Below are 16815 nucleotides of genomic sequence, written 5' to 3' on the forward strand. Positions count from 1 at the left end.
GACAGAGCATATATGGGTTTAGTGGTGACTCTTGTGTTGGACATGACATAGGAGCTGATGCAGTTTGAAACATCCCTCTCTTCGTGCTGCGTGTGATGTTTTGCCCTGTGTGGGTGGACAGGTATCTGTAAAGTCAGTTCTCTTCTCTCCTGCAGGGTGGATATGCAGCCTACAGATATGCACAGCCTGCTACTGCAACAGCAGCCACAGCCGCTGCAGCCGCTGCAGCAGCTTACAGCGATGGGTATGTAAGGGGGAGGGGGACAAGGACAAGCTTTATGTATTCAAGGATTCAAGAAGTGCTGTTCCATGTTCATACTCCTTTATCCCATTTCTCTGTCTGTCTCATTCGCACGCCCCTCAAGAAAGAAAACATTTAAAGTACACAGTTCCGTTTGCCTCCTCCAATCCTGGGCTGTGTAGCTGTCAGGTGTATGCAGGCATAAGGGAAATGTCTGTATTGGTGCCCTTTGATCCTCTGCCAAGGGAGGCAGAGTGGTTTATGGCTAGGGCCAGGTGCCAGGAATTGAGAAGTGTTGGACCTTGAGGAAGCGTTTAATCACTCAGTGCCTTTGTTTTTCCCAACTGTAAAACTGTGACAGTGATTCCACTTGTCAAGCAGTTTGAGACCCTTTAATGAAAACCTCTGTATAACTGCAGGGGGTTATTACCACCCAGGTAATTGCCCCAAGGTCTTCTCTCCCCCCCGTGTAGTGAGGTTGCATTTTCATTCTGGCACATGCAAGAGCTGACGGCTTACACTCTCACTGTCTTATTCTTCAGAATCCCTCACTTCTTTTCCATTTAGCAGCTGTAATGAGGGCAGTTACCTTAATGATAGTAGTTGCCTTTCTCCCAGATTGTGCCATTAGCGGTAAAGGATGCATCAAATGTGATGGCTTTTATTACACTCTTTTAAAAAAATTTTTTCAGGCCTTTCTCTCATCCCATCTTATCACACCCCCTGTGCCAGCATGCCCATTGTATTGGGGGCACTGGGGAAGCCAGTGCATACGTGCACGTGTGTTTAGGGAACAAGGGTGGGCACAGTGGTCCTCCTGTTCCCTTTCAGCATACAGGAAGTCTAAAGCCATCAGGAGTGACTTTATTTTTCTTTACCCTTTCCTCAGTTATGGCAGGGTGTACACAGCAGACCCTTACCACGCCCTTGCCCCTGCCGCTAGCTACGGAGTTGGCGCTGTGGTATGTATGATTTTTTTTCTATCCTCCTGCCATTTTTCTTATCCCCACTATGAAGAACTGCTGTCCAAGGCACAGCGGCTGCAATGAGTCTCCATCCACCACCACTTTTTATTATGAGGCCCTAGGACTACAGTGATAGTTTAGTCTTGTGTGTTTGTATTGAGGGAGCCAGAAAGCTTTACTGCTATAGTAGAAGACAACCTGCTTTGATGTCACTGTCTTGATGGTATCTTGCTGTTCTGGTGGTTAGGAGATGGAGATAGGGGGTGGAGGGAGGCCTATATGATGATCATATGAGCATAGCCAATTCTTTTTTGGTGACCATCATAGCTTTATTAAAGAGGAGATGTGACCAGGATTATCAGAACTTGGAGGGGCAAAGCTTCCTCTTATCACCTTTTATTAACTTGAAAGTCACTGCTGCATGCTTTAAAAAACTGATTTCTTGGGAGTGGGGGAATAAGGTCTTAACTTCCGTGGTCATCATAGAGCTACCGGCAAAGCTGTCATTCCTAGATCTTTTTGCCGTATGAATGAAGTTGCTGAAGAATTACACTGTCAGCTGGCAATGTCTAAACTGTCAGCTCAGGCAGAAGGGAAGTGAATAAACAGTTGGGCCCTCCGAGCCATCTCTGTACCCATTGTCTTTAGAAGGCCTATAAAGGTGGGACTGGGATTTGGAATGCTCTTCTTTTGTACAAGGAGGAATAGATCTCAGGACTCGCAGGAGTAAAAGCAGCAAACACTTGTTTTGTCCCTAAAGTCAGCAGATCTGACTCTAATATGCCCAGAGCTTGTCTTCTGGGTAAGAAAATGCCATTTTCACAGTTGTCTCACAGAGCAGAGCCTTACTTTGTAAGATGGGAAGTATATGGATGAGGGAATCTGAGGGGACAAAACTAGTTGTAGCTTGTTTATCCTCATTTGCCCCCTGCTTTCCCACATCCTAAGTTCCATATATTTCAGACTCTAAATGAGAAGATTCATGGGACACCAGGAGTGTCTAGGTCAAGACTGATGTGAGGAGCCCCTGGAACAGGAACAGCCTAGAGTGTTTCAGATTAGGAATGAGATGCTAGGGGAGAGCTGCACTGCGGCTTTGGTTTGGAGGTGTAGAGCTTAAACAGGATCAGACAAGAGTTGTATTGGCATCTAAGGTGACTGAGACAGCTTACAGAAAGCTCACCATGTTTGCACAGGGAGACTTGCTGACCTCTACTTTTTAGCTCCTTGTCTTTGAATATAACCCACCTGAGTCCATGTTTTGGTTTTTCTGTCTTGGTCTCTCCCATCTTTTCTGTTATGCAGAGACTCCAAAGGTGCCAGTTCAGTGCCTGGACACACTTGTCAGTACTGAGAGCCTTTTGTCATTGCCTTAAAAGTTTCTCCTCTGAGCACCTCTAAACTGCCTCTTCTTTTCTCTTTTGACTTCTGCAGGCGAGTTTATACCGAGGCGGCTACAGCCGATTCGCCCCCTACTGAAGTGACGTGAACCCCCTGCAAGTGGGACAGCCCCCCAGCTCATGAGGCCTGGCTATTGCAATATTTACTAGTAGAGGAACTCTATAGCAAGATGAGGAGGAAAAACAGAAAAAAAAAAAACAAAAGAGAAAATACTTTTTTATACCTCACTATGTTCTTTGAATATGTATTTTTCCTTTAAATTTCTGCCTTTAATTCTTTTGTTCCAAAGATTGTGCATTTCTTTTTTTTTTTCTTTTTTTTTTTTTTTTCCCTTTAGTTTTTTGTTTTTGGGGTATTTTGGTTTTTTTTTTTTTTTTTTTTTTTTAAACTGTGGTAAAAATAATGCATTTCTGTGTCTGTATGTTGGTGCGTAGCTTATCCTAGCAATCACGGAAGAGGTGATTAGTGATAAGGAAAGCTGTTAGGAACCAATATCATGCAATTAATCAGGAATGTGCAGACAGTTACTTTACCTGAGTCTGGTTCTTGGTGCCTGAGAAACAGGAAGGGGAAGACTTGGCCTGTCTTCAGAAGGAATTGCTGCTTCTCTGTGGCTCGGACCCCATATGATGGTGGGAAGTAGCCATTTATATTTGGAAAGAGGGGAAATGCAGAGATTTCCCTCATTTTATCACCGTCTGACATGTACAGGCTTGGGACAGTTTCGGCAGTGTCAGACTTTTAGAGTTGGCAAGAGAAGATTCCTTCAACCTGCCCAATGACTTTGGTTATTGACTGCTGTAGAGGGGACAAGACTTTGAAATGAATTATTGAGGAATCTCCCCCCCACCTCCCACACACAGCTAATCCTACTTGATCTGTTGCCTATTACTGGGCTGTAATTGTTGTAGTTTTTTCCCTGTTCCTTTCCAAGGTCTGTCTGTCTTATTGCCTCTCCTTGCCTTCTTCCCTGGAGGGAGTGGCAAGTGCACTGCAGATATTGGGCAGGAGCAGCAGAGTGTTTCTTTCTCAGATGTCAAGAATCATTTAATATTATGGAGGTGATGTGTGTGCAGTCCTGAGGAGGGCAAAAGCTTGCCGAAGAAACCTGTCTCAGTACTGTGCTGAACTGCTCTGAGGTCCAGCATTCAAGGTCCCTCTTCTTGTTCACCTTGAGCCACCTAGGCACTGCTGCAACTAAACTGTTTTGAATAGTGTGAGTGAGTTAAAATGAGTTATGGATCAGCTGCAGAGGCACAGAGGGTGTGTTTGGGTGACGGAAGAGGGTCCGTCTTGTCAGAACACTATCCCTGAAAGTCATATTGTGTGGCTTAGGTGTCTGAGGGCAGGTAGAAGCAATTATTTCTAGCTCTGAAGTCATAGGAAATTCCCACTTCCTAGGTCTATCTGAGGCCCTTGCATATCCAGCCTACAGTCCCTGGGGCCATTCTGTTCAGTCGCTCAGTATTCTTCAAAGAGAGATGTGCACCTGAACTGCTCGATCCTGTAATTTACACTACAGATTGTAAAACTCTAAAGCAGAGAGGCTGTTTAGAAGGGCTCCGTGACTCCCAGGCCACCTTTCCTCTGCTCTCGGGAGTAGAGCGATTCTGCTATTTTTGAAAAGCATAAATTTTGCAGGTTGCTGCAAGAGCAGCATTGTGGCAATGAGTCATTGCTCTCAGAATATGACCCTGATTTTAGAAACCAAAGGGGAGTAGTCTCCTCTTCAGCCATTAGCTAGTGTGATGTTCCAAGCAGCCGTTGCAATCAAATGCAGGTTCTCTCAAAACTTTATCTAATCCAAGATATTAGAGAAACAGAGGGAAAAGCACAAGTCCATTAGGCTCCCCTGTCTGTTTGAATTGGTACTGGGGTGACCTTCACTCCCCCCCACTCCCCATGCTCTCCCCAAAAGGCAGCTTGGAGCATGGATTTGTAGCTGCAGCCTTCTCAGCTCCTGCCACTGCACACTTGCTGCTGCTTCAATGGCTGATAGCAGAATAGGAAGCCAACTGCATTAACTGTAAGCTTTCTCAGCAAGCAGGGCTGCCTGGAAGCTGCACTGGCCCAGCCACGCACAACACACAACTTTGCTCTTTCCCATCCCTGTTTTACACACACCCACACACACACACCTCTCCCTCCCTGTGCCTGGCAGAGGGAAGGTGCTTGAGATAAGAAGGATGGGAAGGTGATCAGCTAAGCTAGAGACCCTACAGCTATTGAATCCAAGGAGGAATAGCTAGAACAAGGGGACACCAAACTGCCAGCCTATTGGCCACTTATTTTTTTTTCAGTTTTATTTTTTTCCAAGCCAAAGTTTGGTTTGTTGCTGTTATGACAATTTTTGTTGTTTGTATATAAATATTTTAGTTAGATTGGAAATTGGAGGGGGGTGTTGGGGCTTTCACAAAATCAAGGACATGAGGATGGTGGGGTTTTTTGGCTTTTGATGGTTGAGTGGGAAAAGAAAAACCATGTCTAGTGGAACTTCTAGTGTTATGTTTGAGGCAAGCTAATCGCCATCCCCAGGCAGAGGGGTTGCTCCTTCCTGGAGCTGAGATGCAGCAAAAGCCGCAACTGGAGTTGGTTTGAACCACATTTGGATGGGGGGGGAAATGAAAGAAAGGACGTCTCTCCCATTATTCTCATGGAGGAGAAGTTATCAACGTTTGGAAGCTGCAGGGTGGGAGAGGGTGAGGAAAGACAGCATGCATAACTGAATCGGCAGCCACTTGAGCCTCTACACCTTTCATATGTCAGTTCAGCTGGTTCTGACTGCAGCTTCTGAAAGGTCAAACTGCTTTCTCAAGTGTCCTCCTGCATCATGGCAGTGCAGCATGCAGTTAGTTGCACCCTCACCCCCCTGCTTGCAGGGGAGGTTAGGTGTTGTTTCTGCTTTGTGTAGAATCTGTCCTTGGCAGCTTTAGCCCACTTTGTGTGAGAACCTGTGTTCTGGTGTTTCATGGAGGCTGGGTCCCCTAATGTAAAAGTACCTAGTATTGCCAGGGTCAGAGACCCATCGATACTGGGTTCCTAATACATCAGCGCATGGGTCCCCCTGATCCATTACTCCTTGTCAAGCCCCTTAAATATGCTTTAGCAAACCGACAAGTTTGAGTCCAGGGATTGCAGCTGAAGATGCCTCACTGTTTTAGCACCTGGTTGTTCCCAATTCCTATCCTCCCTGATGACACAGTGGTGGACAAGCCGAGCCTTTTGTACTGCTGGTTACAGGAGGGGGCTGGCTAATTTTAGACATGTACTATCATTCATATAGTCCCAGGAATTTCCAAAGTGCAAGATCTCCTAGAAAATTGTGGCCACAGCTGGATTTTGGTGCCAGGAGTTCTCCTGTGAATGCTCTTCTGTGGCAAGTGGGATCCCCTCATCTCCTGCCATCTCAACAAATACAGTGACTCCGATTCCTTTGGTGTTTGATGAAGTGCCTCATGATACAAACAGTGACTTTCATTCAGGTTAGCCAAGCCTTGCTATGTCCATCTTTGAAGAGGTGAGGGAAGCCTCACATGCATCTGTGTAAAATATAATTATACTAAAGGTTTTAAATAGGGAGTTAGAAAGTAGGGGCAGAGCAGAGGCTACCCTTTTTTGACTGAGGAGAAAATCACTAGCAGAGCTGTGATGGTCAACATTCAAGGATTTATCTGAAACAGGACTTAGCTCTTGTAGGCCTGGTCTACACACGCCTTTATACCAATAAGACTCTTTCAGTTAGGGGCCTGATCTCTTCTTAATGCTGAAGTTATAATGGTGCACCTCTAGCATGCATGCTGAAAAGGTGACTTCTGCTGGTTATTTCCTTTCCTGTATGGGAACGAACTTCAATGGGGTAAAGCATCTTTTATGCTGGTAAAATTGTGTATACACTAGGGGTACTTAGCAGAATGGAAGCAGCATAGCTCTGGCTTGTAGACAAGCCCTTAGAGTTTTGCTGTGCTCTTGAGGTGGTCTAGGAGTAGTCACCAGCCTCCTGTAACCAGTTGTCCCCCGGTTGAACAGCTGTTGTGTTGCCATGTGCAAATGAGAGTTGAGTTCAACTGTCTTGAACCAAATCCCAGTTTTAAATGATTCTCACTTCAAAGCACTGATGACATGCAGGCAGTAGAGTGGTCCAAGAGGATGGGCCATGGGCCTGGAGTTGGGAGACCGAGGTTCTATTCTTGGCTCCGTCAGTGTGATCTTGGACCAATTGGTTCACTCCGTCCGTGCTCCAGGTTCCTCATCCACAGAGTGGAGGAGATAAAGATGCTCAGTCTTTTGGTGTCCAGTACTTTGAGATCTGTGGATAAAAAATGGTATGGGAGAGCTAGGTAACAGTGATGTTAATGTTATCTCAGATCTGTCAGCTCGGGCTGTACCAGGCTGTAAAACGGTTTACAAAACCATTCCCTAGCCTGGCACACCTTTCTAGGAAGAATCATTTTTAAAGGAATCCCTGGCTATTGTGGTTTGAACACAAGAAGGTAGGGCCCTTAAGGGTAGAGAATATAAAATAAGGCTTTGCAAATCCTTATGCATCTTGCCTCTTCTCTAACTCCCTCACACTCCAAACATCTGTACCATAGGAAGGAGTCAAAGTAGAGAACAGGCATAGGGAACACTTAGGAATTCAAGAAGGGAAAAACATACTGACTCTGGGGAGCTCTACTTTTGCTGAGTCCAACTCCAAAGGGAAAGCACACAGGCCAGCTGGAAATTAGCTTGCTCCTTGTGATCCTCTAGTCTGGAAGCCTCTGAGGAATCTGTATCTTGGCGCAGAGGGGGCATGTTTTACAGACCGTGTTACCTGTTTGCACTGTTTTAAAATAGGAGGAGAAAAAGAAAAAGCTTGTGAACAAGGTAAACATCCAATGTAAACTTCTGTGTGTTTTTATTTTGTCATGCTCTTGAAAATGTCAAACATTTTGTAGTATACACCAGTGACACTTGATTCTTTGTTGCATAAAACACTATTTTTTGGTGATGTTACTGTCTGAAAAGCCCCTCTCTTCCCCTCCCCCCCCCGATTCCTTCCCTACCCCTCGCTAAACTTTTCTTCTGCAATGAAATTTCCAGTCAACAAGGCAAGCAGGAATCTGATAGCCAGAGTGTGAAATGGGGCCCTTTTCAAGTAGGCTCCGGGAGTCCTCCCTGGTAATATTTCCTCTAGCCTGGAGTATGCAATAGAGGACCTCTTTTCCTCCCCAACACATGCAGAGGGTACAAAGCCAACCAAACCAAGGCATTCAATTCCTGAATTGATTGTCACTGCCAACAGTGGAAGGGGACTTTCAGATAGTGTAATCATCTGCAGTAACTGTCCTACTGTAGTTACTGGCTGCAGCTGGTGGTAGCTTAGGTGGGAAAATTGTCAGCCCCAATACTGCCAGATCAACTGCAAGTCAACTGGTTGCAGAGTAAAAGCACATCAGTCAAGATGGCTGATGTATAAAGCCGTCCACATGAGTGTTCATTTAGCTAGCTGTCAGCAAAATGCCAGTGATCTAAGGATTGATGTTCAGACTGGTCAATAAGTCTCTCACCAGATTCACAATTTCATTTCAAGTGGGGGTTTTGTTTGCTTCCCTGAGGAGTGGCCTCCTTAAAGAAATCTGGCCTCCTGCAGAAATAGTCTCCACTTTGGTCACTTCCTTCTATTTTTCTGTTCACAGTATTTTGTGTGTGTGTGTGTGCGCGCGTGTCGTAGTTTTGGCAGCTTGGTTTGGCTGCATTATCAAGTGACGAAATAATCCTCTTTTACCCTAGGGGATGTGATTAATTTTTTTTTTCTTTTTATATTATAAATTCTGCTTGTAAATAGCTGTAGCAAATACCTGGGGCTGATAGCAAATGAGAACCAGGGCTGTAGACTGCTTTGGAGCTGGTGGAGAGTTTACTGACCTCACAGGCTGATTTACCTGAGACTTGGAGCTTCTCAGTGCAAGGCTAACATGCCACAGAACCTCCAATGGCAATGACTGGCTTGCCCCTTCATGCGGTCTCCCCAGCACCTCGCATTGCCAGGTACCCTCGGGGCACAGGGTGCATCAAATTTTTGGATGCTTTCCCCTCCCCTGGATCATTTCCTAGGACGCCCAAGCCGCTTGCCCAGGGTCCCATTTCCCTGCTGACTCTGGAGAAGCAGTATCTGCATCCCAGGGCTTTGTGACAGTCTCTAACTTCCCGCCCCCACCCCTTGTTAAGTATCATATTGTATAGTAGCTTTCAGACCATACAGTATTCATTGGGTTACTCCTATTATTATCAAGTAGCTGGAATTGTGAAGGTCGGAGTAGTTAGATCTTTAGCTTTTATTCCTTTTTTTTTTTGTATTACTATCCATGTGTATAAATTATTGATCATGTTGCTGGCTTTTATAAACTCTAAGCAAGGGAGGAGCCCTTCCTAACCCTTTGCAAATGGTAATGAAGCACTGTTTTTAAATAAAAGAGAGAAACACCAGCCTGATGGGTCCTGTGTGTGTGTGTGTGTGTGAGTATGTGTACTGATTCACTTAAGAAATTCTGTTGGTTTTCACATGCAATCCCACCAGGACATAAAATTAGCTGCTGCTGTTTTAACTTGAAGATTTAACTTGGGATCGGTGCCTTTAAAACATGGTAAAAAGGTAAGCTCCAGACAGACTAAGAATCCTGGCAGAGCGCAGGTAAAATTCTCTTTAGCTCTGCTCACATACCTTAGCCCTGGGTTTCCTCCTGTTCATACAGTGAGGCCCGTGAAGCTCTCAGGATCCTTCATTTCTGCTGCTGCTTCTAAACAGAACACAGCTGAGGCAGATCCATGGGGGAATGCAGTGATGCAAATGTGCCCCTCTGTCGTCCCCCCCCGCCTTTTTTCAGACAACTGCACCATGGGAGCAGCAACCAGGACCTTTATTTAAATCCCAAAGGCAAGTAAGAATTCCTCTCCCTTCCCCTCTGTGCTCAGCAGCATGTCGCTTCCCTCCCTGCCTCCCTGTCACACAGGTGGGGAGGAGCTCCAGAGCTGTTCCTGCTGCACCTGCTGGGCTCTGTATGGAGCTGGGACAGCAGCAGTAAGCGGGTTCCTTCTCCCTGCTTGGTTTCCCATTTGTTCCCTGATAGCTTGGGAGCAAGCATCAGGGAAGAGAACCTGCCTGCTGCTGCTGCTCTCTCTAGCTGAGTTTGGCTCCATGTGAGTGGTTCTGGAGCCTCCACCCACCTCTGCCCCCTAGGTAGGATGGGGACAGTGGCAGCTGTGGGCGGAGGAGAGGGGTGAGTGAAGGAGAGGGGAGGAAACATGCCATTGAGCATGGAGAGAAGGGATGGGCTGTGGGGGTGCAGGGCGGAGATTTTTACCTTCTTCAGAGACTTGAGAAAAAGTCCCCTGCTGCTATTCCTGTGGTGCTATCTGCCTGCCCTGGTGGGTATGGGAGGGCAGGAATGGGGGCACAGCCACCCCGTGCAGCGCAGGCTGCTGTTCCTGCACCCCCTTTACAGAATGCTGGATATGCCCATGAACAGAATCATTTACTGTGGACTTGGCTGAGGCTGGCACCCATTTCTAATCCATACTGAAAACTGTTTCCTTCAAGTGAAATGTTAGTATTTCAACCTACAACATCTTCAGGGCCTCTTCCCCCTCCCAACCTGTACCCCCAGCCTCCTTGATTTTTTTTGTTAGCTATGGCTTACCAGTTAAAGCACAGAACTTGCGGTCAGCAGTTCTAGATTCTCAGCTTGGCTCTGCATATATTTCTTGGGACTCTTTAGACAAATGGTGTGATCTCTGATCTTGTTGCCCTGTCTGCAAATGACTATACTGACCTCTCACTAGTGCTTGAGGTTTAATTGATTAATATTTTCTAAAATGCTTTGAAAGCCTTAATTGGAAGGTGTCATGCAAGTTTATTAAGAACAGCTCCCAACACAGTGCATTTCCAGTGATCTAATGGGGGAAATAACAAATTATAGTGTGAGCCAAATTACTTAGAGTTGGAGAAATTGGTAAGGGAAGTAACAGGACAGAAAGAGAAACGAATCTATGAGTGGCAGAATTAAGTGCAATGAGTGTATTTAAGCATACTGGGAACCAAAGGAGTGTTGCGAGAGAGAAGTGGTACAATTGTTAATAGTAATGCATAAAGTAGTGACTCTCAACGGGCATGCTGTGGTAGCTTTGGGATGCCTCAAGATCCCTTTTGAGGGTGCCACACAATGTTACCACTGTTAGGCTTTGCAAATGTTTCACAAGATAAACCCAAAGATTTCAAATAGGAATTCCTAGTGTTAAAATCATTCTGACCTGCAGTGGTCTGTCTTGAGTTTTTTGCAACAGAAGAATTTCTCTGTTATGTTTCTGTAGTGGAAAAAAAGAGGGCAAACTAAAGGTTGGTATTTTCTGAGAGGTGCCTTGAGTCTGGTGAGGGGTAAGAAGCTTCACAACTACTGGCATTAAGGCACAGATGTTCAATTGAAATTTTTTTCATATATCTGTGCAAAAGTCATGCAACATGTTCATAAGATGCTGATGGAATTCTTGTCATTCCAGTGATCATTCAAGAGGATGTTCAACAGCATTTACTGAAGTTAGACATCTCCCAAACATCTGGTTCAGACATCTTTCATGAAACTGGCCTAGGAATGCTCTCTGTTGTCAATACTGCTTTTCAATAAATCTTGGAACACAAGAAAGCTTCCACACAGGACGACTCTTAAGCTAATGTGATGTCTGTATTTAAAAAAAACCCTAGCATGACCAGAATAATTATAGGTCTGTCAGCCTGACTTCATTTCTGGGCAAAATAATTGAATGACTGGATACATAACTTGATTTGAAAAGGACGTAAGAAGGTAACAAAATTAATGCTATTTGATTTGGGTTCATGGAAAAGAGACTTTGTGAAATTAACTTTATCATTTTTTAAAAGATTTCAATTTTGACTGACAAACAGAATATGTTATAATAGACTTGTGTAAAGCCCTTGACTTGATGCCTCCGAAGCATTTTGATTAAAAAGCTAAAATGATACAAGATCAACATGGGCGTAGGTTGTAGCCATGTTGGTTTGAGGACATAGACAGGGTTCTTTGGGTGAATCTGATATCTGATAAAAGATGTCAGATTCACCCACAAGATCAACATGGCACACATTAAGTGGATTAGAACGTGCTAACTCATAGGTTTTGGTAGAATTTTTAATGGGGAATCGTGCCTGAGAGGGTAGGTTTCTAGCACAGCCCTAGCCCTGTGCTATTTAATTTTTTTTATCAGTGCCTTGGAAGAAAGCATGAAGTTTCATCAAATAAATGTTTTTGATGACTTGGGTATTGGAGAAGTGGTAAATAATGGGAAGAATGAGTCACATGAGTCATTGTGATCTGGGTTGCTTGGTGAACTGGGAGTAAGAAATCGATATTTACTTCAGTATGGCTAAATGTTGAGGTACTTAAGTTTGCCACAGAGAGCAGGACATGAGGCAATGGGGCATAAACTGCAGCAAAGCAGATTACTATCAGAACAGTAATACAGTGGAACAAGCTGCCCAGACAGGTTGTCAAGTCTCCTTCATTAGAGCAGTGGTTTTCAGTGTTTTCAGACAGGAGGCACCCTTTGAAAAATGCCAGCTCTTAGTTTTCACTCATTTTTTTTACTATAGAAAATAATAGAAGAATTTTTCTGTTGCAAAAAAACTCAGAAAGACCTCAATGGGTCCGAATGTTTTTAAAATTATGAATCCATTGAAATATCTGGGTTTATCTTGCAAATCATGTTTGCACACCTAACCATGCTAATATTGCTTGGCAACCTGTGACACCCTCGAAAAAACTCTCAGGGCACCACAAGCCTTGTTGAGAGTCACTGCATTATTGCTTTTCAAGAAGAGATTGGATAAGCCTTTGGCCTGGGATGGTTTAGGAATAATGTATGTACGTGCGGGGGGTTGGACTAAATTACTATTGAGGCCCCTTCCAGACTTATGATCCCATGTAACACCACTGGAGACAGACTGTATGGAGGCTGCACTTAATAAGGGGTGACCGAAAGGCCTTGTAGGGGGAGGGGAGAGGGAGGAGGAGTTGAATATGACCCACCAGTGTGATCCTGCAGCCAAAAGGGCTAATGCAAACCTTGGATGTGCAAATGGAGACTAGAAGGAATTGACACAGTGTTGTCTATGGACTGGGGAGATGAATGACCTGTTCTGGATGCATTTGACAAAACTAATCCTAAATTCATGTTGAATTGACAGAATAATTGCACCACAGGTGAATGAGCATGTAGGTAAAAGCACTTCAAGTTGTCTTATTCCTTTTCTTGCAAGTGTTCTCTTTTTTTTTGTCTTGTTCAAAAAAAATGAAAGCAAGCAACCCTTCCCCATCAGTTTTTAACTATTGGTTCAAAAGGAATTCAATACAACGACAATGACGACTGCTGCTGCTGCTACTAATTCTTCTTCTTCTTCTTCTTCCCATTGTTATTTTCTAGTCAGTTGTCTTTTTAGGTCAACTTCTGTTAGCATGTGTCCATAACACGTCATTCAAGGAAGTCCAGTGGCCTGTGTTAAGCAGGAGGTTAGACTAAATGATCCTTTTGGGATTTATTACCTCTGAATTTCCTTCTACACTTGGTGTTTCCAGACTCTGCACTTCAAGAAGGATGTTGATAAATTGGAGAGTGTTCAGAGAAGATGCACAAGAATGATTAAAGGTTTAGAAAGCCTGCATTATAGTGAGACTCCAGGACCTGAATCTCATTAGTTTAGTGAAGAGAAAGTTAAGGGGTGAGTTCATTAATGTCTGTAAGCACTTACATGGGAACAAAAATTTGATAGAGGGGTCTTCAACCTACCAGAAAAATGTATAGCAAGGCCAAGTCGTTGGAAGCTAGACAAATTCAGCCTGGATATAAGCTGCAGAGTTTTGAGAGTGAGGGTAAATAACCTACTTTGAACTTATGGGGGTTGTGATGGATTTTTTATTCCTGGGAATTATGAAATTTGAGGTTGGTATTTTTCTGATAGACACTCTAATTCAAACACAGCTATTGGATTCAAAGCACAGATTCATTCAGGGAGGTCCAAGGGCTTGTGTTAAGCAGGAGGTCAGATTAGATGATCACAATGGGCCTTTTGGGATTTATTAACTGCAAATTTCCTTCTGCACTCGGCGTTTCCAGACTTACGGGAGGTTTCATCAATCCTTTAACAACAGGCAATATGACTGCTTACATAACACTTTGGTGCTATTAGTTTGCCCTCTAGTGATTGATCGAGACAATTGCACAGAATTGCTCCTGATCATCCTCACAGCTCTGAAACATTTTGGGACCAGTGGGGGAACTTACTCACTATTCCTTTAACACATACAAAGTTTGTCTTTTGTTTTTTGTTTGTTTGGGTTTTTTGGGGGGGGCGGGGGGTGCCGTGGCCCTGAAAGTCTCATTGAAAGAGAAACCAGACAGAGCTCTGACCTCTTGGATTACTTCTGTGCCCTATCAGGTTTCTTTCCCACCACTTCTCTCCACTTGGAGACCAGGTGGATTCTTCATTATTGTGTTCGTTGTCCAGTTTCATCTCCCAGCCCTGTTGTATCTGGCCTGATATCTGATTTAATTAGTACTATTTGCATAACAGCACCAAGGGGCCTTTCTTAGAACTGGGACTTCACTGTGCTAGTGCAGTTAAAGTAAAGACCAACTTTAACTGTTGGGACCCCAGTCCCAAAGAGCTTGCAGTCTGTGACAGAGGGCAGTTGTGTCCTTGCCAAGCCATATTGGGGATTCAGGTACAGATCTGCAGATTTCCCTTGACAGCAGCTGGCTGCAGCAGGCATTTGGAAGAGCCAAGTACATGGTGGGTCTCAAAGAGGCCTTGGATAAGTCTGAGAAGAGGGGGGGTTGATTCCAGTAGTGCTCATGCTAGTTCTGTTACACATTGGTGAAACTAGGGCTGCATTCTGCACCTCCTCAGAAAGTTGGACTGAGATGACTCTTGAGGTCCCTTCCAGCCATAGGAAATTCTGGAAGGGAGCAGGTTTTTGACGCCCAACCTGCAGCATCTGCTGGTGTCCCAATATGTGCGTCAACAGGCAAGAATTAATTTTTGTGCGTCAACAGGCAAGAATTAATTTTTTTACTTGGAGAAATCTTGCAGAAGTTGGCTCCCTTGTTGCAAGCCTGTCCTCCTTGAAACAGTCTTGAGACTGTACATATACAGGACAGATGATGTGCAGGGCCTGAGCTGAGAGCAGCTGTCCCAGTTTTGCAGGTAGTTTCTTGTCTTTTTAAGGACATGCTGAATGCTGCAGTACCATACATAGCACAAATGTATGGTTGACTTGGCTTCTTTTATTAATGGGTGGGTATAAATATATCTGCTCACTGGGTCTGGCTTGTTCTTCCTTGTGCAAACTCTGTCCCACCTCTTTTGGGTGATAAATTCCCCATCTTCTGAATCACAAATCACCCTTTTCTATGTCAATAGGAAACGTCAAACTCCAAAGTCACTTTGCTTTTTATAGAACAACAACTCTTCAGCTGGACTCCAGTCTGAAACCACAGATTTTCAGAAGCTGTTGTAAATGACAACTGCTCCCCCCATTAAAGAATCCCCTCCTTTTTTTTTATCAAAACATTTTTCCACCAGTTGGCAGATCGAGCACTGCTGATGCCCTACCCTCTGTATCCATCCTGCAGTGCATCTCATTCATCCTACAGGACAGGCTCCAAGAATCCCAGATCTTCAAGTGAAAAGCATGAGTGATTTTTTTTATTGTAACACGCTTCAGTTCTAACGTACCCATATGGAAGGAATTTGGTGCTCATAAATATCTTGGGAAGATTGATGGAGTACATTTCATACGTGTGAAGCAGACTTGGCAACTGGCCCAGAGGCCCAGTTTCACCAGAGCACGAAGTCAGGTCTCCTGGTCAAGAGCTGCAAGGAAAGGCACTGCCTTACCACTTAAAGGGGAGGCAGCACTCTCCAGTGGCATCAACGATGGGCTGTGGCATTAGCTGCATCCAGACTTCTCAGCCACGTAACTGCTTCGGTACGGGGCATTTGAGGTGAGAAAGAAAAAGAAAAACATGAGGGCACTGTATCTAAAGCTTAGGGGAAAATAGATACTTTGGGACTTCACCTTTCTCTCTTAGCAATTCCAAATTAGATGAGCTTGATTTACATTAGGAAGGGTGAATGTGTTGTAAGGAGGGGTGATGATCAGGGATCCTGGTTTTCTCTGATGTAAAAAAAAAAATCCCCAATTTTCAGGTTAAAAAAGTAACCCAAAATCCACATTCTTCCAGGATTAAAATGAAACGCCACTAATACATAGACACCTATATAGTGATGTTTCATTTTGATCACAGAAAAATGTGGATTTTGGGTTAATTTTTTAACTTAGAAAAAGAAATCGCAATTTTCATCAGAGAAAACCAGGATCCCTGGTGATAAGGAAGGGAAGTTTTCAGCTGCCATACTGCAAACCACTCCCTCAGTTCCTGAAGGTCAAGATGAGATCTTTATGATTTCAGTAATGATGTTTGCTATGACTTTTGAGTGTAGGTAGTGCATTATATCCTATATAATGATCCATTGTATTATTACAGTGTATTATAAATTGGTTATGAATTCTGTTAAGACCATGGGATTGCAATCCAGTCCACCTTATGCTGTGCTTCCAGAGTGGGCAGCCATAAATATGTGTAAAAAGTTGGTGTGGTCAGCATGGCTAAGCAGAGAGGCCTGCAAATGCGCACACAAGATCACATTCAAACTTAAAGTCACTACAGGGCTTGCTGCAGATTTGAGTGACTTAACGTTTTTTGGTGTAAACACTGTCATTAGCATTGAGAAAATTGTGAGATGCCTTCTGCTTGCAGGATTTTTACTGCTGTTGGTGAGGTAGAGGTGCAGGAGAACTGGCTTGACTCTCAGGTCCCCAGCTGAGTGTGATTACTACAGACAAAGCCTCCCCAGCTCTCGGCATACACATTTCAGCAACTTGGTCGGGAAGCTGCAATCGTTTCGCAGCTTTGCAACTACCATGGAATTAAGCCTGGGATAAGTGTGGCCCGCAGATCTGATTTGCTGAGTTTAAAGTGCCATTTTCCTAGTCATTTGTTTGACTGTAACCCTACATTAATATTACTGGTTATTGACTCTAAACACCTCTTGCAGAAGGAGCTGCACAAATGAACGCTGACATGGGTAAGTATCAA

At 44.2% G+C, this 16815-nt stretch overlaps 1 protein-coding gene across 15 annotated transcripts in view; it reads left to right on the top strand.

Annotated features, from left to right (window-relative positions):
- RBFOX2 (RNA binding fox-1 homolog 2) overlaps window positions 1–9075 on the top strand; it is a 258241-nt gene extending 249166 nt beyond the window's left edge. For 14 of the 15 annotated variants that reach the window (XM_090043121.1, XM_090043118.1, XM_090043127.1 and 11 more), the window contains 3 exons: window positions 156–244; window positions 1131–1203; window positions 2641–9075. In XM_090043121.1, the coding sequence (XP_089899247.1) occupies window positions 156–244; window positions 1131–1203; window positions 2641–2685 (207 nt within the window). In that variant the 3' untranslated portion in view covers window positions 2686–9075. Of the gene's footprint in view, window positions 1–155; window positions 245–1130; window positions 1204–2640 lie in introns of those variants that run through there. The other variant, XR_016441838.1, reaches the window with a different exon arrangement.
- The last annotated feature ends 7740 nt before the right edge of the window (window positions 9076–16815 follow it).

This window comes from Crocodylus siamensis, chromosome 4 (genome assembly GCF_052110815.1).
Source record: "Crocodylus siamensis isolate JL-2025a chromosome 4, ASM5211081v1, whole genome shotgun sequence".
Taxonomy (NCBI): Eukaryota; Metazoa; Chordata; order Crocodylia; family Crocodylidae; genus Crocodylus; species Crocodylus siamensis.